Below are 22,381 nucleotides of genomic sequence, written 5' to 3'. Positions count from 1 at the left end.
TCTCATGAATTTTAATGTCCTCATATAACAGAATGTCCTAGAATTGTACTAAGCAATTATAGTTAGGTAAATCTAGAAAATACAGGGAAATTTTTATGCAATATATTATCATTCAATAAAGCTAACTGAAAGTCAACTCTGTTAGAGACTTCAGAATATGGCAAGACTCAGAAATCAAAGAACAATTTGTAAGTTAGACAGAAAATTGGGGGAGGGGGTTAACGAGCACACAATGTTAATAAATTAACAATTATCTCCTCCAAAGCTAAAATTTTAGATGGCATTATATCCAAATAAATCTAAATGACTTTGTTTAATTAGGATTCTCCATTTACCAATCACAAAAAGCAGTACATTTGGGTCTTTGAGCATTCATTAGGATCAAAGGTATATTATACAAGTCTTATCAGACAAATTCCAAACTGGTACTGTGGTTACTGAGAACACCTTATTATGTGACAAAATTATCAACCAGGTGAATTTCCTCCTTACATAATCCTTACTAAGAACAAAAGAATTCACTTAGCTGTTATCAACTTCAAGCATTTATTTAAATAACTGTGGTTCTCCAGCTTTCAACAAGATTAAGTAGATGTGTTTTCCCTATGCTTTCTGCTAAATTATTTTTTATATAAATACAAGGAGACTATGAAAAGAGAACAAAGTGAAACGAATTGGGAATTGGGGCCAAAGGAACAATACAGTGGTGAATTAGCTGGGTTTTCTTTTTGCCTCCTATACCAGAGTAGATACTATAGAAGCTGGCAATTCAAACACCAGTAGCAAAAAGATAGAAAACAAGAAACAAACAAAAATCTTCAAGAAAAGCCTTGGACAAAGGACAAGGGGCATCCTAGGAAAACAGAAAACTTTTAGACAGTTACTACACCACTCCTGGCAAATACAAGAGAAAAAAACAGTAACCCCTACCCTCTACTCCCATCAGCAAAGGCCAATTAGAGAGCCTAGACTTCTACTATTGACAGCTATAATTACACACCCAATCCCCCCACACACACACTTCCTCCTCAGGTTGATATTAGAGGAGACCAAAAGGGAAGCCGGGATACATCCTGCATACAGAATTTTACCACATCTGGCTGTAACTGGACAATAAAAAGGTACTCCATCCTTCCTTTTTGAGAAGAGTCAGAGAGAAACCTACTGAAGAGGCAAGCATTTCACAAATACTTCGCGACAATGAAGCCAGTCCCTCATAAAAATCAACAAAAGCCACAAAAGAGCCTGGCACACCACCCTCATGCCATGGTAATGAGGAGTCCCTTCCACACCCAACTAGCTGGCATCAGAGAAGACCTACTGGAGTTGGTATTTATCACAAGTCACCACTAATAAGGCCACCTTCCCACATGAATGGAATACAAATGGAGAACAGTAACAATGTATCCCTCCCCCTAGCCATGATGTTATCAGCCAAAGCCTAGGGAGAAGCTTGAACTCTTACCCATACCCAGCAAAAACCCATACCCAGCAGGAACAAGGAAAGCTCCCTCTGTCCCATCATCAGTTGTCAACAAAAGCTGAATTGGAGAACCAGACTTATTACCACCAACAGTAACAAAGCTGGGACATGATTCTTCATCTACCAGAAACGTTAAGAAAGGGATTTAAAAAGGAACCAGAATGTAATAAAACCCCAAATATCCAGCTTTTACACAAAGAAAAAAATTCATTCATAACACTTAAACCAATACAATCTAAACCAGAATAAAAGAATAAGCAAATGACAACACCATGACAAGACAGATATTGGAATTATCAGACAAGGACTTCAAAGCATCATCAAAAATATGATTCCATTAATAAGAAACACTTGAAACAAATTTAAAAAATAAAAAATTTCTGCAAAGATACATGAGCTATGATGAAGAAACAAATCAAATGTTGACAATAAATACAATAAGGCATGGGAGGGGAGGACGGGAATCAGCAAAACAGTAGGGAAAACAGAGGAAAGAATCAATGAACTGGAAGACAGAACACAGAAATTAACCATCTAAAAAACAAAGAAAAGAATGGCAGGGGGAAAAAAGACTAGCCCTCAAGAATTTGTGGAACTATAATTAAAGATCTAACATTTGTGCCATCAGAGTCTGAGAAATAGGATGCAGCTAAAAAAAAAAAAAAAAAAAAAAAAATCCGAAAAAAAGCAATCGCTATATATTTCTCAACTTTGGCAAAAAAGAAAAAAAAATTAATGAGGATTCAGTGTAAACTTCAAATAGGATATAACCAAAGAAATCTATGCCTAGAACTCACCACAGTCAAACTTCTAAAAAACTAAAGGGAAAAAAAAACAAAAACCCATACTGAAAGTTGCCAGAGACAAATAAGTCTATCTATAGGGGAAATACATTTTAATTACAGGATTTGTTTCATCAAAAGTCACAGAGGTCAGTCAGAAGTAATACAACATTTTTAATGCTGAGGGACTGTCAAAACAAAATTCAATATCCAGCTAAAATAGGTTTCAGAAAAAAAGAAGCATAACCTTCTTAGATGAAGAAAATATGTCACCATCAGACTTACCCTAAGAAAATAGCTAAAGGAATCTAAAAAGAAAATTATAATAGAAGTAAAAACTACAAAATAATGAAGAAATCAAAGATGTAAATAAATGGAGAGATACTCCATATTCATGGACTGGAAAAAACTGATTTACAGGTTTAGCATAATTTATTTCAAAATTCCAGCAAGATTTTTTTTTTTTTTTTTTTTTGCAGATAACAACTATTACAAAATGTATATGGAAAGGCAAAGGAAGTAAAATAACCAAAACAATTCTGGAAAAAAAAGAATCAACAGCAATCACTCTACCTGATCTGAAACTAATTATATAGCTATCATAATAACTGTTTTACCATTAGAGAAACAGAAATATAAAAAAGTGAAAGAGAATAAGAGCCCTGGAGTGGCCCACACAAGCATGACCAACTGACTTTTGATAAAGATGCAACAGAAATTCATTGCAGGGAAGACTGTTTTCAACAAATGGTGTTAAAATTATTGGATATCCACAGACAGACACAAAAAATGCACCTGGACCCAAATGTCACATTTTATACTGAACAAAAACTTACCAGAAATTAAATGTATACTTAAAAACTAGAAATTATTTCAAACAATCAGAAGAAAAAAATCTTCAGGACCTAGGACCTGCTGAAGTTATTAAACATGATACCAACAACATAATCTATGAAAGAATATCATGTTCCTTTTCAAATTTTAAAACTATGTTCTGTGGAAATCTTTTTAAGACCAAGTACAGACTAGAAGAAAATATTTACAAACACCATATCTGACCAAAAAAAAAAAAAAAAAGCAACAAATTTTAACACTGAAAAGGCAAGCCACTCAAACAGAAAATAGCTAAAAGAAATGAAGAATCATATTACCAAAGCAAACATAGAGAGCAAATAAACATATGCAAATATGTAACACATCATTAGCAATGTTGGTCTTAGAAGGAAGAGCACTGGGAAGGTAATTATAAGGGTACTGCCTTCATAAATGGGATTAGGATTAGCACCATCATAAAACAGATTCCAAATGGCTCTCGAGCCCTCTTCTTCCATATCAAAAGTTCACAACCCAGAAGAGAATATTTACCTGAATCCATCCATGTTGGCACATGAATCTCGGACTTTCAGCCACTAGAACTCTGAGAAATAAATTTCTGTGATTTATAAGCCACCACAGTATATAATAATTTGTTATAGCAGCTTGAACTAAGCCTAGTGATTAAGAAAATGTAAACAAAAACCAAGACACACTCCTGTCAAAACGGCTAAAATAAAAAGTAATACCAAGTGTTTATGAGAATGTTAAGTGGATCTTTCATACACTGCTGATGTAAAACGGTACAGCCACACTGAGAGAGAAAAAGAGAAACTGAAAAAAAAAAGAGATCTTCCATCGGCTAGTTCACTGGGACATTGAAGCCAGATGTGAACTCCATCCAAGATTTCCAAGTAGATTCCCAAGCATTTGGGCCATCTTCCACTTTCTTTTCTGGCACATTAGTAGGAAGCTGGATCAGAAGTGGAGTAGCCAGCATTCAAACCAGTACTCTAATATGGGATGCCCACATTGCAAGTGGCAACTTGACGACCTGCACTAAAACGCCAGCCCCTAGCTGTTTGCTGTCTTTCTTTTAAACTATCACTTACCATTTGACTCAGCAATCAAACACCCAGGCACTTATGCCAGAGAAATAAAAACTTAAATGTATATAAAAACCTGTATAAACTGTTCATAATTATTTTATTTATAAGAGCTCAAAACTGGAAATAATCAAAATGTCTCTCAATAAGTGAGTGATTATACAAACCATGCTAAATACATACTATGAAATGTTTGTTATCAAAAAAGTAACAAACTATTGATATATGAAAAAATTTGAACAAGTCAACATTATGTTGAGCAAAAGAGGCACTCTCTAAATCATTTCTTATATAATTTCATTAATATGACAAAACTAGAGATGGAGAACAGTTAATGGTTGTGACCAGAGTGAGCGAAATGATGGGTGAGGTATAACTATAAAAAGGATAGCAAAAGGGAGATCTCTATGCTAATAAAACAGTTATATATATATTGATTGCAATAGTGGTCACTTGAATCCATACATATGATAAAATGTGTAAGTATAAACATACTACATCTATGTCAAATTCCTGAATTTGATACTGTATTTTAATTTTGCAAGATGTAACTATTGGGAGAGACTGGTATATAGCACCTCTTTATACTGTCTTTGTAAATCCAGATTGCAATCTACAATTATTTCAAAACTAAAAATAATAAACTACTGGATAATATGCAACATACTTTTAAATCGTTCTTTGAGAAGAAAACATCTACTAACGTCACATAACCTGAAAAAGAATAAGCCACTTTGCTCCATAATTTCTATCAGGACACATTTTGAAAAACTTGGCCAACGTTCATGAAAATTATACCATTACCATTGGATATGAAACAAAAGTAGACTCAGTTGCTCCACATTAAAAAGTTGAAATTAGTATTTAAATTGTACCTACATTTAACTGCATTTTTGTCTTTCTTTAAAGAGTAAATTAATTCCATAATTATGGCTGAATCCAAATACATATAAACTTAATTCTAAGAAGTAAATCTCCCCAAGCTGCTTTACACTAAAATTTCATTTTAGGTAAATAAAACATTTGCAATAATAATAAAACACCAATAAAATGAACAAGAAGCCACTTAAAACGAATAAAACATAATGCCGAAAATTAAAAAAAAAATAAAACTCCTATATGTTTATTTCACACACTTCAATGACAGTAAAAGAATATACACATGAATCCCCATACTGCCCGGTATTTTAATAATCCACATTATGAACTGTTCCATAAAAGTGCTCTTATGACCTGTTACTACCTAAAATAATACATGGTATTTCAAGAACGTGTTCTTCGACTTCTAACCTCTGCTCTTCTTTAGAATAACCTGTGAGGGGGAAAAAATAAGGATTAATAATATACCTATGCAAAATAAAACATAATTCCTCAATGAAAAGTTAGGTACCCCTATGTGCATAGTATACAAGACTCTAAAATTATAAAACCCAATATAGAGGCTCTTTAAGGAATCTGCCTTATAAATAGTCTTAGATTTCTGTTTCTCTCAATGAATGTGAAACATGCCTAAAATTCTCAAAACCTGGTTTATTGTCACCTCCAGATATTAACTTCTTCTAACTGTAAACCAAAAAGAATCCAGATCACTCATTTCAAACCTGAGGGTTTTTTGGACAATTTACCAAGAGATGAATGTTCTAAGGCTCAAAAATCTATTATAAATCAGGCATTTCACAAACTATAATGTAATACAAATCCACTACAATTCTAAAACTCTTGTATTTGGGCTGGAATTTTATCAATTATAGACCAACATTGCTTATCTTATACAGCTTTGTTAAGCAGACAATTTTCAAAATATACAGCTTGTGGCAGAAAGATGGAAAAAAGGAGATGTTCAGTTATAAGAAGGTTGAGAACAAAAGGCCAGAATATCTCCAACATTTTTTGATGAATTTATTTTAGATAAATACAACCTTTGGTTTATTTACAAGAAAAAACAAACCCTAAGTTTAAAACAATGACATACACTCTTCACACTCTTAATCCATGCACTATCTACAGAGCAATATTTATTTTGAACTTACTAGTCCAGAAACTTGATGCAATGTTCTGAAGCACAAGAGAAGTTAAAGTCCCTGAAGGAATGCCAGAACATGGATATTTGAGGCTTCCACAGAAGCCATCAACTGGGTCTATAACCTCGGCCAATATTTTTCAGTTACACAAGATGTTAATATGGGTACTGCAAAAGAAAGTTATTATCTACTCAACTGAGTTTGCAAAGTGTTGACTATGTTTCCAAAAAATTTACAAAATGCTAAGTTAAACAGAGTTTCTTATAACCTTTTATAACTTTACATAATTCTAGTTACATAATATGGTAGCACTGTGAGAAAGCAGATAAAAGGTACATGAGAACTCAATTATTTTTTGCACTCTTATGGGTCTATAATTATTCCAAACCAAAAAAATCTCAAGACAAAAAAGTCTACAAAGAGACAGACTGTCAAAAATAAGTCTTGGCCGGCGCCTCGGCTCAATAGGCTAATCCTTCACCTGCAGCACCGGCACACCAGGTTCTAGTTCCAGTCAGGGCACCAGATTCTGTCCCGGTTGCCCCTCTTCCAGGCCAGCTCTCTGCTGTGGTGGCCTGAGAGTGCAGTAGAGGATGGCCCAAGTGCTTGGGCCCTGCACCCGCATGGGAGACCAGGAGAAGCACCTGGCTCCTGGCTTCGGATCAGCGCGGTGCACAGGCCACAGTGCACCGGCCGCGGCAGCCACTGGAGGGTGAAGCAACAGCAAAAGGAAGACCTTTCTCTCTGTCTCTCTCACTGTCCACTCTGTCTGTTAAAAAAAAAAAAAAAAGTCTCCCTCATTATTCCCCTGTCAACTGTAATGGCCAGTTTCTTGAATTTTTTTTTTTTTTTTACACAAATAAGTTCTACATATAAACAGTAACAGTGTGACTAATCAGGAGGTATCGTATGTTATTTATCTACACCTATGTGCACACAAAAGCTGTTGAAGTAAGGTATCTACTACATCTTTTGAAAATAATGTACTCAGGCACATATTTGGAAAACTCTCCCCTTAAGCACTATATTCTCACAATAAACAGAAATACCAGTAAATGCAATCTTCTCTGTTTATATTGTTTATATGAGATTTCATTTATAAGTCACTCAAATCTCAGAGTTAGAAAATTAAGTAACTAGGTAATTAGAATAATTATAAATGATCAAGAAGTTTTGACAAAATTTAAAATGATAAACCTTCTCAGCCTACAGATTAGTAGTCAAATCTGCATTTTCTTCCCTAAATGATTATATGGAAGCGGCCATTAATCTCACCATCAGAAATCCAGTACATGCACTTAGGGTAAAAAAAAAAATTAACTCCATAGTTAAAATCCACTGTCCTGAAAAGCTCACTCCTATCAACAAAGCTGATTAAACTATATAAATCAGGCAGAAGTGATGAATTAGGTGGTTGTTTTTGAAGTTAATTCTTGACCAAGAAAAGAAATTCATATTTACCTTTGCAGCAGCCAGTACATGATCCTTGTTAATGACTCCACACTTATTCTCACAAGCATTTGTCCTGGACTCTTCTGCTAACCGATGAACAAACAGTAAACAGTTCAGATGAACCTTTAAAAGAAAAAAATCAGAATGAATTTTTAAACTCAAACACTGATGCTTTGAAATGATGCCTTTTAAAAACTAAAGATCCAAAAATTTATTATAAATTTTCTATTTTTTAAAGATTTATTTTTTATTTATTTTGAAAGTCAGATACAGAGAGAGAGAGGAAAAGACAGAGAGACTGTCCATTCACTGGTACACTCTCCAAGTGGCTACAAAAAGCCAGCACTCGGCCAGGCTCAAGCCAGGAGTTTCATCAGGGTCTCCCATGTGCATGACAGGGGCTCAAACACTTGTGCCATCTTCTACTGCTTTTCCCAGGCCATTAGCAGGGAGCTGGATTGGAAGTGGGACATAAACTGGCACCCATATAGGATGCCAGTGTCATACGCAGCACTTTTATCCCACTATGCCAGCCTCTGCAACTTTTCTATTTAAAGTTATATAGGATTCAGTTTAATATATACCAATCTTAGATTCCACAGAGAATGAGTCATGCAATACATAAAATACGGCTATGTAGAACAGACCAAAGACCATAGAGAGTAACACTAGGACTCTATTAAGTAACCAGTGATACTGATTTTAAATTTATAATTTAAATTTTAAATCAAAACACATCAATAACTATATTTTACACTCTTATCCTAAGACTAAGATTTTTTTTTTTTTTTTTTTGACAGGCAGAGTTAGACAGTGAGAGAGAGACAGAGAGAAAAATCTTCCTTCTGTTGGTTCCCCCCCAGATGGCTGCTACGGCCAGCGCGCTGCACCGATCAGAAGCCAGGAGCCAAGTACTTCCTCCTGGTCTCCCATGTCGATGCAGGGCCCAAGCACCTGGGCCATCCTCCACTGCCTTCCCGGGCCACAGCAAGAGCTGGACTGGAAGAGGAGCAACTGGGACTAGAACCTGGCGCCCATATGGGGTGCCAGCGCCGCAGGTGGAGGATTAACCAAGTGAGCCACAGCGCTGGCCCAAGACTAAGATTTTTTAACCATTAGTTTAAAGTATTCAAAAATATCAATCACAATTTTTTAAATTTACTGAATTGAAAAGCATATGTACGAGATCAAACGAATACTCACAGAGGCCAGATTTCAACTACCCTCAATTCCACTCAGCTATGCAGAATTACTTCCCAACTGAGTCCAAAAAAAGAGAGAGAGAGAGAGAGAGAGAGAGAGAGAGAGAGATCGAGCAAGGAGCAAGGGAGAGAACAATCTGGGTGAGTCACTTTTTGCACAGCCTTAAACGTGAAGAATCAAGCAGAGCTCTCTGGCCACACCCATCACAGCCTCTAAGGATCCAGCAAAGCATACAGCCCACTTAGAGGCATAGTATAACGAGAAAAAAACCACAGCAAAAAAAAACCATAAATTATCTCCAACATGCCAAACAACGAACGTAGAAACCAAGGTAACAAGAGCAAGGAAGACACTATGATGCCCCCAAATGAACAAGACACCCCAATTCAAGATTATGAAGATGAAGATATAGAGGAAATGCAAGAAGCGGATCTCAAAAAATTGATAAGAACATTAAGAAGTTCTCAAAAACAAATTCTTGAACTACTGAAATCCTTAATGGACAAGATAGAAAATCTGTCGTGAGAAAATGAAACATTAAGGAGGAATCAAAATGAAATGAAACAACTAGTAGAATATGAAACTGTGATAGTGACAAGAAACCATAATGAAATGAAGAACTCAATAGATCAAATGACAAACACATTAGAGATCCTTAACAACAGAATGGGTGGGCCGGCGCCGCGGCTCACTAAGCTAATCCTTCGCCTTATGGCGCCGGCACACCGGGTTCTAGTCCCGGTCGGGGCACCGATCCTGTCCCGGTTACCCCTCTTCCAGGCCAGCTCTCTGCTGTGGCCAGGGAGTGCAGTGGAGGATGGCCCAAGTGCTTAAGCCCTGCACCCCATGGGAGACCAGGATAAGCACCTAGCTCCTGCCATCAGATCAGTGCAGTGCGCTGCTGCAGTGCACTAGCCATGGCGGCCATTGGAGGGTGAACCAATGGCAAAAGGAAGACCTTTCTCTCTGTCTCTCTCTCACTGTCCACTTTGCCTGTCAAAAATAAAAAAATTTAAAAAATTAAAAAACCAGAATGGGTGAAGCAGAAGAGAGAATATCGGAATTAGAAGACAGAGAACAGGAAAGGAAACAGGCAAATCAAAGAAAAGAAGAGGAAATCAGAAATCTAAAAAATACTGTCAGGAATCTACAGGATACTATTAAAAAAACCAACATTCCTGTTCTAGGAGTTCCTGAAGGCATGGAGAGAGAGAAAGGATTAGAAGGCCTTTTTAGTGAGATACTAGCAGAAAATTTCCCAGGTTTGGAGAAGGACAGAGACATCCTAGTACAGGAAGTTCATAGAACCCCAAATAAACATGACCAAAGGAGATCCTCACCACGACACGTCGTAATTAAACTCACCACAGTGAAACACAAAGAAAAGATCCTAAAATGTGCGAGAGAGAAACGCCAGATTGCTCTCAGAGGATCTCCAATTAGACTCACAGCAGACTTCTCATCAGAAACCCTACAAGCTAGAAGGGAATGGCGAGACATAGCCCAGGTACTAAGAGAGAAAAACTGCCAACCCAGAATATTATATCCTGCAAAGCTCTCATTTATGAATGAAGGTGAAATAAAGACCTTTCACAGCAAACAGAAATTGAAAGAATTTGTCGCCACTCGTCCAATCTACAAAAGATGCTTAAACACGTGTTACATACAGAAACACAGAAACGCGGTCAGCAATATGAAAGAAGGTAAAGGAAGGAATCCTCACAGCAAAAGATCACAGGAATCTCAAACCAGATATTAGAAAATATCTTTGGCAAATTACAGGGCAAAGTTACTCCTTCTCAATAGTCACATTGAATGTTAATGGACTGAACTGTTCAGTTAAAAGACACCAATTTGGCTGATTGGGTCAAGGAACAAAACCCATCTTTTTGCTGCTTACAAGAAACTCATCTTTCCAACAATGATCCATACAGACTGAAAGTGAAAGGCTGGAAAAATATATACCATGCCAACAGAAATGAAAAACGAGCGGGCGTAGCCATCTTAATATCGGACAACATAAACTTTACCACAAAAACTGTTAGGAGAGACAAAGAGGGGCACTATATAATGATTAAGGGATCCATTCAACAGGAAGATATAACGATTATCAATGTATATGCACCTAATTACAGGGCACCAGTTTATTTAAAAGACTTGTTAAGGGACTTAAAGGGAGACTTAGACCCCAATACAATAGTTCTGGGGGACTTCAATACTCCACTCTCAGAGATAGACAGATCAACAGGGCAGAAGATCAACAAGGAGACAGTAGATTTAAATGACACTATAGCCCAAATGGATCTAACAGATATCTACAGAACTTTTCATCCTACATCTAAGGACTTTACATTCTTCTCAGCAGTACATGGAACATTTTCTAGGATTGACCACATACTAGGCCATAAAGCAAGTCTCAGCAAATTCAAAAGAATTAGAATCACACCATGCAGCTTCTCAGACCACAAAGGAATGAAATTGGAAATTAGCAACTCGGGAATACCTAGAGCGCGTGTAAACACATGGAGATTGAACAACATGCTCCTGAATGAACAATGGGTCATAGAAGAAATTAAAAGAGAAATCAAAAATTTTCTGGATGAAAATGAGGATAACAGCACAACATACCAAAACCTATGGGATACAACAAAAGCAGTGTTAAGAGGAAAGTTTATATCAATAGGTGCCTACATCAAGAAATTGGAAAGGCACCAAAGAGATGAGCTTTCAAGTCATCTCAAGGATCTAGAAAATCTGCAACAAACCAAACACAAACCCAGTAGGAGAAGAGAAATAATTAAAATCAAAGAAGAAATCAACAGGATTGAATAGAAAAAAAAAATTACAAAAAAATCAGCCAAACGAGGAGCTGGTTTTTTGAAAAAATAAACAAAATTGACACCCCATTGGCCCAACTAACTAAAAAAAGAAAAGACCCAAATCAATAGGATCAGAGATGAAAATGGAAACATAACAACAGACACCACTGAAATAAAAAGAATCATCAGAAATTACTACAAGGACTTGTATGCCAGCAAACAGGGAAATCTATCAGAAATGGACAGATTCTTGGACACATACAACCTACCTAAATTGAGCCAGGAAGACATAGAAAACCTAAACAGACCCATAACTGAGACACAAATTGAAACAGTAATAAAGGCCCTCCCAACAAAGAAAAGCCCAGGACCAGATGGATTCACTGCTGAGTTCTACCAGACATTTAGAGAAGAACTAACTCCAATTCTTCTCAAACTATTCAAAACAATCGAAAAAGAGGGAATCCTCCCAAATTCTTTCTATGAAGCCAACATCACCTTAATTCCTAAGCCGGAAAAAGATGCAGCATTGAAAGAGAATTACAGACCAATATCCCTGATGAACATAGATGCAAAAATACTCAATAAAATTCTGGCCAATAAATGCAACAACACATCAGAAAGATCATCCACCAAGACCAAGTGGGATTTATCCCTGGTATGCAGGGATGGTTCAATGTTCACAAATCAATCAATGTGATACACCACATTAACAGACTGCAGAAGAAAAACCATATGATTCTCTCAATAGACGCAGAGAAAGCATTTGATAAAATACAACACCCTTTCAAGATGAAAACTCTAAGCAAACTGGGTATGGAAGGAACATTCCTCAATACAATCAAAGCAATATATGAAAAACCCACGGCCAACATCCTATTGAATGGGAAAAAGTTGGAAGCATTTCCACTGAGATCTGGTACCAGACAGGGATGCCCACTCTCACCACTGCTATTTCAATATCGTTCTGGAAGTTTTAGCCAGAGCTATTAGGCAAGAAAAAGAAATTAAAGGGATACAAATTGGGAAGGAAGAACTCAAACTATCCCTCTTTGCAGATGATATTATTCTTTATTTAGGGGACCCAAATAACTCTACTAAGAGACTACTGGAACTCATCGAAGAGTTTGGCAAAGTAGCAGGATATAAAATCAATGCACAAAAATCAACAGCCTTTGTATACACAGGCAATGCCACGGCTGAGGAAGAACTTCTAAGATCAATCCCATTCACAATAGCTACAAAAACAAATACCTTGGAATTAACTTAACCAAGGACATTAAAGATCTCTACGATGAAAACTACAAAACCTTAAAGAAAGAAATAGAAGAGGATACCAAAAAATGGAAAAATCTTCCATGCTCATGGATTGGAAGAATCAATATCATCAAAATGTCTATTCTCCCAAAAGCAATTTATACATTCAATGCAATACCAACCAAGATACCAAAGACATTCTTCTCAGATCTGGAAAAAATGATGCTGAAATTCATATGGAGACACAGAAGACCTCGAATAGCCAAAGCAATCTTGTACAACTAAAACAAAGCCAGAGGCATCACAATACCAGATTTCAGGACATACTACAGAGCAGTTGTTATCAAAACAGCATGGTACTGGTACAGAAACAGATGGATAGACCAATGGAACAGAATAGAAACACCAGAAATCAATCCAACCATCTATAGCCAACTTATATTTGATCAAAGATCCAAAACTAATCCCTGGAATAAGGACAGCCTATTCAATAAATGGTGCTGGGAAAATTGGATTTCCACGTGCAGAAGCATGAAGCAAGACCCCTACCACTCACCTTACACAAAAATTCACTCAACATGGATTAAAGACTTAAATCTACAACCCAAAACCATCAAATTATTAGAGAGCATTGGAGAAAACCTGCAAGGTATAGGTACAAGCAAAGACTTCTTGGAAAATACTCCAGCAGCACAGGCAGTCAAAGCCAAAATTAACATTTCGGATTGCATCAAATTGAGAAGTTTCTGTACTGCAAAAGAAACAGGAAAGTGAAGAGGCAACCGACAGAATGGGAAAAAATATTTGCAAACTGTGCAACAGATAAAGGGATGATAACCAGAATCTACAAAGAAATCAAGAAAATCCACAACAACAAAACAACCTACAAAAGAGATGCGCCAAGGACCTCAATAGATAATTTTCGAAAGAGGAAATCCAAATGGCCAACAGACACATGAAAAAATGTTCAAGATCACTAGCCATCAGAGAAATGCAAATCAAAACCACAATGAGGTTTCACCTCACCCCAGTTAGAATGGCTCACTTTCAGAAATCTACCAACACTAGATGCTGGAGAGGATGTGGGGAGAAAGGGACACTAACCCACTGTTGGTGGGAATGCAAACTGCTTAAGCCACTATGGAAGTCTGTCTGGAGATTCCTCAGAAACATGAACATAACCCTACCATACAACCCAGCCATCCCACTCCTTGGAATTCACCCAAAGGAAATTAATTTGGCAAATAAAAAAGCCATCTGCACATTAATGTTTATTGCAGCTCAATTCACAATAGCTAAGGCCTGGAACCAACCCAAATGCCCATCAACAGTAAACTGGATAAAGAAATTATGGGACATGTACTCCATAGAATACTATACAGCAGTAAGCAACAATGAAACCCGGTCATTTGCAACAAGATGGAGCAATCTGGAAAACATCATGCTGAGTGAATTAAGCCAGTCCCAAAGAGACAAATATCATTTGTTTTCCCTGATCAGCGACAACTGAGCACCAAAGGGGAAACCTGTTGAAGTGAAATGGACACTATAAGAAACAATGACCAGATCAGCTCTTGTCCTGACTCCTGATGTACAATGTAATACTTTATCCTTTTTAGTATTTTGTTGTTGTTGTTGTTGTTATTCTAGTACTAGTGGTTGAACTCTGTAATTAACACACAATTATTCTTAGGTGTTTAAATTGTAACTGAAAAGTGATCCCTGTTAAATTTCAGAGTGGAAAAAGAGAGGGAGGAGATGTACAATTTGGGACATGCTCAATCGGACTTGCCGCAAATGGTGGAGTTAGAAATGTGCCAGGGGATTCCAATACAATCCCATCAAGGTGGCATGTACCAATGCCATCTCACTAGTCCAAGTGATCAATTTCAGTTCACAAATGATGGCTCTGATAGGTCTAAGAGTCAAAGGGGTCCAAGAGTCAAAGGGATCACACAAACAAGACAAGTGTCTGCTAATACTAACTGATAGAGTCAAAAAGGGAGAGAAAGATCCAACATGGGAAGCAGGATACACAGCAGACTCACAGAATGGCTGATGTCCTAAACAACACTCTGGCCTCAGAATCAGCCTTAAGGCATTCGGATCTGGCTCAAGAGCCCATGAGAGTACTGTAGGCATGGAAAACCAAGACACCATGGAAAAGAAAAAAAAAGAAGACCTAAATGAAAGATCTCTGTGAGTGAGATCCCAGTGGAAAGAACGGGGCCATCAAAGAAGGAGGTACCTTTATCTGAAGGGAGGAGAGAACTTCCACTTTGACTATGACCCTATCGGAATAAGATCAAAGTCGGCCAACTCTAAAGGCTTCCATAGCCTTGGCAACTCATGACTAGAGCCTAGGGAGATTACTGATGCCATAAACAAGAGTGTCAAATTGTTACGTCAGCAACAGGAGTCACTGTGTACTTACATCTCATGTGGGATCTTTCCTTAATGTGTTGTCTAATGTGCAGTGACGCTATAACTAGTACTGAAACAGTATTTTTACACTTTGTGTTTCTGTGTGGGTACAAACTGATGAAATCTTTACTAATTATATACTGAATCGATCTTCTGTATATAAAGATAATTGGAAATGAAAAAAAAAGCTGGTGTTAAATTGGAAATTGCATAGAAAATTAATTCTTAAAAAATATTATGTAGGATCTCTGTCTTTAATGTGCTGCACACTGTTATTTAATGCTATAACTAGTACTCCAACAGTATTTTTTCACTTTGCGTTGCTATATGGGGGCAAACTGTTGAAATCTTTACTTAATATATACTAAACTGATCTTCTGTATATAAAGAGAATTGAAAATGAATCTTGATGTGAATGGAAGGGGACAGGGATCGGTAAAGGGGAGGGTTGCGGGTGGAAATTATGGGAGGCGGGAAGCCATTGTAATCCATAAGCTGTACTTTGGAAATTTATATTCATTAAATAAAAGTTTAATAAATGAAAAACAAATTAAAAATAAAATTAAAAAAAGAAAAAAAAGAAAAGCATATGTACAAAGGTCAAGTTACTTGTCATGCAAAAATCATAAAATAATCATATTTTTAATCCTCTTTAAGCCTACAAAGAGTAGTTTTTAAGTAAGATGTTAGGATTGTGGAGAGTTGGGTAAAGGATACATGCGAACTCCACAACTTCTGTACGTTCTTGAGAATTTTTATTTCAAGATAAAAATACAAAATAGGAGTATGTATTTGGCCCAGCAGTTAACATGCCTTTATCCCATACTTATAGAGAACCTGTGTGTGAGTCCCAGCACCCCCAGTTCCAGTTTCTTGCTAATGTGCATTCAGAAGCAGCAGGTTTATGCTTGAGTGGTAGCTTTCTACATGGTGCATCTTGGTCTCCTTATCAAAAGGCAATTGCCTTTAAAGGTATGGACTGATTTCTAGGATTTCAATCCTGTTCAAATTCAGATGGCCAACAGACACTTCAAAAAATTCCAAGCATCACTAGCCATCAGGGAAATGAAATCCAAAACCACATCAAGGGGGCCAGCGCTTTGGCATAGCTGGTAAAGCTTCCACCTGCAGTGCAGGCATATGGGTGCCAGTTCAAGTCCTGGCTATTCCCCTTCCGATCCAGCTCTCTGCTATGGCCTAGGAAAGCAGTAGAAGATGGCCCTGGTCTTTGGGCCCCTGCACCCACATGGGAGACCCAGAGCTCCTCGCTCTTGGCTCTTGGCTTTGGATCAGTGCAGCTCCGGCCTTTGCAGTCATCTGGAGAGTGAACCAGTGGATGGAAGACCACTTGCTCTCTCTCTCTTTCTCTGCCTCTGCCTCTCTGTAACTCTACCTTTGAAATAAATAAATAAATCTTAAAAAAAAAAAAAACTGATGTTCTCCTCACCCCAGTTAGAATGGCTCGCGTACAGAAATCAAACAATGCTGGTGAGTATGTGGGGGAAGAAGGAACCCTAATCCACTGTTGGTGGGAATGTAAACTGGTACAGCCAAAATTCCTTAATATGGCATAATTTCAGCAGTTAGTCTTTAAAAAATAGCTTCCAGATGCTATAATGATACATTCCAAATTCAGTAACATTAAACCTCAACTGACTAAGACTTTCCTATTGCGCCTCTTAATCTTTCTAAGCTTCTGGTTCTATACCTCAGTCTTCTGAAGTTCTTTCAGAATTCAAATGCAACTTTACCCCCAGGCATCCTACTAATTTGTAGAGTTCCCTGAAACATCTACAGCTTCCCCAGGATGTAAGGTTGTACGTAATAGCACCCTAAACTTCCTATCACATCATATGCTGATTTCTCACTTAACATACTCTCAGGACAAGAACTCTATATATCCTTTTCAACAGTTTCACACCCTTCTACACACACGTAGGTAGCCAATAATTATTGAAAAACAAAAGACTCTTCCATATCTCCCCATATAATGATAAAAAAAAAATTTGTTAAGTCAATCCTAGTAACCCACACTGTCTAAAGACTTCATTCATGCTGCAAACCTACATGGAATGTCCTTTCCTCTTCTTCTACATGGGTATGAGCCAGGGATACTAAGGCCAATTAGTATTTTTTTAAATGTAACAGTAATTGTTTTAAGTGACCTATACCTATGATATAAAACATCTGAGTGATGTCACTCAAATACTCTAAGGCTTAAATTAAAATGGTCAGAACAAAAACTAGTTTCAAGCATTTAGCTAGGAGTTCAAACTTGAAAAAAGTAAGCTGTTCCATCAAGAATTTACTTAAAAAAATCAGTCTACAGGAAGGGCAAATCCAAAGATAATTTACAAAGAAATAGCTATTTGACAGTCTCAGTTAAACAAAAGACTGGGCCAATCTGACCTCCCTTTGGCATAGCACTTCCAAATTTTACATAAAACATAAGCAACTAGATATCTGCAAAAAAAAATCCTCTGTGACAAATCCAAAAGCTAACTGTGAGGCACAAAAAAACTGAACAATTTACTTAAACTTAATAAATGTTAAATCATTCTCCACTATTGACCCTGGAGATATATAAATGCTACTTCAAAAAGTCTGCTGAAAAATGGAATTAAGATAATGATGCAAAAAAAATTTAAAGAGCATGCATTTGGCACAGGGGTCAAAACATTGTGTGAAATGTCCACATCCCAATCAGAGTGCCGGGGTTCAATTCCTGGCTCAGTTTTTAATTCTAGATTCTTCTTAATGTATACCCTAGGAGCCCGCTATAATGGTTCAAGTACTTAGGTTTCTGCAACCCACATGGAAGACCTGGATTGAGTTCCTAGCTCTTGCCTTTGGTCTGGCCCAACCTGGTTGCTGCAGGTACCTGGGAATAAACCAGCAGTTGGAAGATCTCTGTCTCTTTCCCTTTCAAATAAAATGAAAATAAAATGTTTTTATCAAAAAGTTTGAAACCCATAGTTTTTTTTTATAATATGTATTTTTCCTTAATTTTGAAGACCCCCTCATATGCATTCATTTCATTTCAAATTTTTTGTGGCAAAATGAACTTACATTTTAATCCCATTTCCATAGTTTTTGAAGTGACTGTGTACAATGAAATAGCTATAAAACAAAATTAACAAAAAGCCAGTGTAGAACTATAAAACCAAGAAAATATGACTAAGGAACTAGAAATAATATTAATCCACATATGGTTATCATGCATAACAACTACTGAATGTTCAAGATATTACACTCAACCCCAATTCAAGTTTGCAGGCCAGTGGAGGAATGAAATCCATAAAGACAGTAAAGACAAATGCATGACCACAATGACAGAGAGAAAGACATAACCTTTCTAAGCATATTAAGGAAGACTTCACTGAAGATACAGCTTCTGAGTTTGATTTAGAAAGAATTGGAGTTTGCCAAGTGGAGGAGAGTAATGACAAGGCAGAGGAAAAGCCTTGTACAAAAGACAGCTAAAAATAATGGGACCCCCAAAAAAATAGATATGGTTCCTTCACCTCAAGAAGCTAAGAAGCTACATACTACACTGGAGACATCAAAACAAGACTTGTAAAGAACAGTATAAGAACAGCTAAATAGTATGTTATATATTCTTTTTTTTTTTTTTTGAAGATTTAATTATTTATTCGAAAGGCAGAGTTACAGAGAAGAGAGAGACACCAAAAGAGAGCTATTCCATCCACTAATTCACTTCTCAAATGACCACAATGGCCGAGCTGAAGCCAGGGAAGACAGGAACACCATCCAGGTCTCCCACATGAGTGAAAGGGCCCAAGAACATGGGCCAAGGACATCTGCTGCTTTCTCCAGTGCATTAGTAGGTAGCTGGATTGGAAGTGGAACAGCTGGGACTCAAATTTACACCCCTATGGGATGCCAGCATCATAGGTGGCAGCTTAACCAGCTTCACCACATGGGCCCAGGATGTACATCCTTATTGTTGGTCTAGTTCAGAAAGGAGAAGAAATCAAAGTAGGCTGTTTTAACCATAAAAAACATTGTGAATGGTATGGGGCACCTGCAAAGCAAGATTATGAAAGCAAGCAGAAAATCATAAGCATAGAAAATAAAGTGATGCATGGCATATACAAGACAGTAAAGAAGCACTGTTTTATGAAAGTCAAAGACAAACATACCACCTGGGAACAGCTGGTGGCCAAAAGAACTTCCTTTCCCCCAACCCATAGACCCAACCACCTGGAATTTCAACTCCTTTCTTTGCCATACCTGGGTATCACTCACTCCATTATGGAGTTCACCTGTCCACAGGTCACCTTGGGGGCAGAAATGGGTGGATATGGGACAAGTCAACTACTTGAGAAAGTCCTACCCAACCATTAGCACATACTGGCAGTCTTGTGGCCATCCTTGATCAAGCAGATTTCCTTTTCCTTTATTTACAAACTCCAGAGGTAAACTAACCAAAAATGCTTTGCAAACGAGTTTTACTTTAATTCAGCTAATCTGTACTACCTCTATCACTGTCAGCATGCGGTACAAGACAGCATGTATTACCTTTTCTTATGGAAGAAAGGATCAAAAAGAAACGCAGGCAATATCAGTAGCCCCCTTCTACGGGAGGGAGTGGATGCTGGGTTTTGGCTTCTTAGATCAACTTAGAGAAAAGGAGAGACAATTATATACTTATCTAGTAAAGAGAGAAATCTTGCAAGTAGGCAACAAACGGGGAAGCAGCAGAGAACTGTGAGACGCTATAGAGAAAATAGTTGGTAAAGAAACCAAGGTAGCTTAAGAACAGCTGGAATGATGCATTATATCTATGGTGGATGCCCTTAACAGCCACAATTCCTTTCCTTGATATCATGGGAAAGTAAGTGCCCACTTACAATGGCTGCTTTACTAAAAAAGTTCTTGTGACAAGCCACAAGTAGTGCTTCCTATTGTTTAAGCCTAGGGAAATGATGTTATTTCTGCAGGAGGAACATGTGCTTCTGATAGTCCACATACAAACTGGATTTATTTCAAGATAGAAACATTATTATTATAGTGTTTGTTTGGCTATTTATTACAAGAGCTTCATGCTTTGGATATTGAGTCTGATAAACAGGCTTTAGTGGTTTGGCTTAAAATTGAACTAACCATAGGCTCTATGCTCTATTATGTGTCTAGGAAAATTAAGTCACAGTGGAGGGCACACTACTTAGAAATCTCTGGGAGGACAGCAATGTAGTGGCAAAGCAAGTTAAGTCTCCGCCTGAGATGTCAGCATCCCATATGGGCACCAGTTTGAGACTCCACTTCCAATCCAGCTCCCTACTAAGGCACCTGGAAAAGCAGCAGTAGATGCCCCAAATGCCTTGGCGCCTGCACCCAGGTGGCAGACCCAAGAAGCTCCAGGCGCCTGGCTTGGCCTGCCCCTAAGGTTGCAGCCACTTGTGGAGTGAACCAGTGGGTGGGAGATATTTCTTTCTTTTTCTTTCTTTCTCTCTCTCTCTCTGGCTCTGCTCTTCTCTCTGTAACTCTGCTTACAAATACATTTGTTTAAAAGAAAAATCTTAAAAAAAGAAAGAAATCTTTGAATCAAGGTTCTTTACTAAGTGGCCTAGTTAAAAGGAAACAGGGCAAAACGCTTGGTTAATTATACAAAAAAAGAGAAAGGTAGGGAGGCGCTTAAAAGGCAAATGGCCAATGCCTTTTACAACAGTTAAAGCTAGTTTTAATAGACTATCTCTTTCAAGCCCTCTGCAAGACATTAATCATAGTGCCAGTGTGTGTATCTCACAGCGATATTTAAAAGCTACAAACGGGAACTGAAGAGTTAAATTTTCTTCTTAAGCTGACGTGGCTAACAGCCTCCCGTTACAAAGGTCCAGATATCTATAATTCGGGGTACCCTGGTACAACTATGTGTGAGGAATACGAACTACATACACGCCAGGCTGGGACAAAGCTTTCTGGTCACTCATAGAACGTGGGTCCGCGAAAGGTGGGAGCTGGGAGCAGAGAGACAAAGGCTGGGGGTCACTCCCTTTGTCTCACACCCCCACCCGACACACACGCACATCCCGAGCACTCCCACCCCAAGAACGGTGGAACCTCACCAGTAAATCGCCACGCGCCTCCAGTCGCAGGTGTGGCTTCTGCCGCTTGAAAAGGCGCTTCAGAAAGCCGCGGGGAGCCTTCCGCTTTACTTTCGTCTTCTGGGAGACTCTGTTCGAGAGAGCCATGCTCTCCTTCAGGGACCTGCCGCCTTGGGCTTTCAGGGCCTCCACGCACCGAACGGCGTCTGGGCTAAGGAAAACAACCTCGCCCCACCCAAGGTTCTTCCGGTACGAAGACCCAGGTCCAAACGTTTGAATACGCCGCCAACAGAGCGCGCTGGGCGCTCGGTAGTGACGTAACCCGACGCAAGCCCCGCCCCCAGAAGCGCCAGACGTATAAGTGGAAAGGCCCCACGGAGGGCGGGCCCTGGCGCTCCGTGACGTCATTATAAAGGCTGAGGCTTCCTTTAACCTGGGCTCCACTAGAAAGGCGGGGCTCCAGGTTGTGTGCTGAGGCAGCCGCTATTGCTCGCCACAATCTCCCTCAATATTGAGCTTAAAGCCAGTGAACTAAAAAAAGTAGGTGAATATAAAGAAGTTTGTAATGTTTTCCCAGGATTCTTTAAGAATGGGTTCCTTCCAAGCAAGGCATGATTTTCTGATGTTAATAGCTAACAATTCACGCTTTCATCACGTAATTTCATTTGCCCTTACCTTAATCTTTCCATGGCTGTATCTTTTCCTCACAAATGCTGGTCCTTTTCAACTTAACCATGCAGTAATGTTAAAGTGTAATTAAAATGCTAACTCATTATAGCCTTTCCAACGTAAAGCAGTTTACTTTTCCTGCTTCTGTGCTACCATAAAGTAGTTCTCAAACTTGACTACTCATATGAATCATGGGGTGGAGGTTGGGAACTGAAACACTTACGGACTCCACCCAAGAGCTTCTGACTCGCCACGCATGAGTGGGACTCAATAATTTGCAGTTT

At 38.2% G+C, this 22,381-nt stretch overlaps 1 protein-coding gene across 2 annotated transcripts; it reads right to left on the bottom strand.

Annotated features, from left to right (window-relative positions):
* Positions 1 to 5,200: 5,200 nt before the first annotated feature.
* CENPW (centromere protein W) lies at positions 5,201 to 21,744 on the bottom strand. Of its 2 annotated transcripts, XM_062187706.1 has the most exons (3): positions 21,450 to 21,730; positions 7,667 to 7,780; positions 5,201 to 5,496 (listed from the first exon to the last, which is right to left on the bottom strand). In XM_062187706.1, the coding sequence occupies exons 1-3, from the start codon at positions 21,573 to 21,575 to the stop codon at positions 5,470 to 5,472; spliced, it is 267 nt and encodes an 88-aa protein (XP_062043690.1). In that variant the 5' UTR covers positions 21,576 to 21,730; the 3' UTR covers positions 5,201 to 5,469. The 2 variants fall into 2 exon arrangements, with proteins under 2 accessions (XP_062043690.1, XP_062043691.1); XM_062187707.1 differs by lacking the exon at positions 5,201 to 5,496 and having other exon boundaries at positions 7,663 to 7,740; positions 21,450 to 21,744.
* Positions 21,745 to 22,381: the final 637 nt, after the last annotated feature.

Source organism: Lepus europaeus, chromosome 3 (assembly GCF_033115175.1).
Source record: "Lepus europaeus isolate LE1 chromosome 3, mLepTim1.pri, whole genome shotgun sequence".
NCBI lineage: Eukaryota > Metazoa > Chordata > Mammalia > Lagomorpha > Leporidae > Lepus > Lepus europaeus.
The sequence above is the reverse complement of the archived record's forward strand: the minus strand, read 5'-3'. Positions and strand labels throughout refer to the sequence as shown.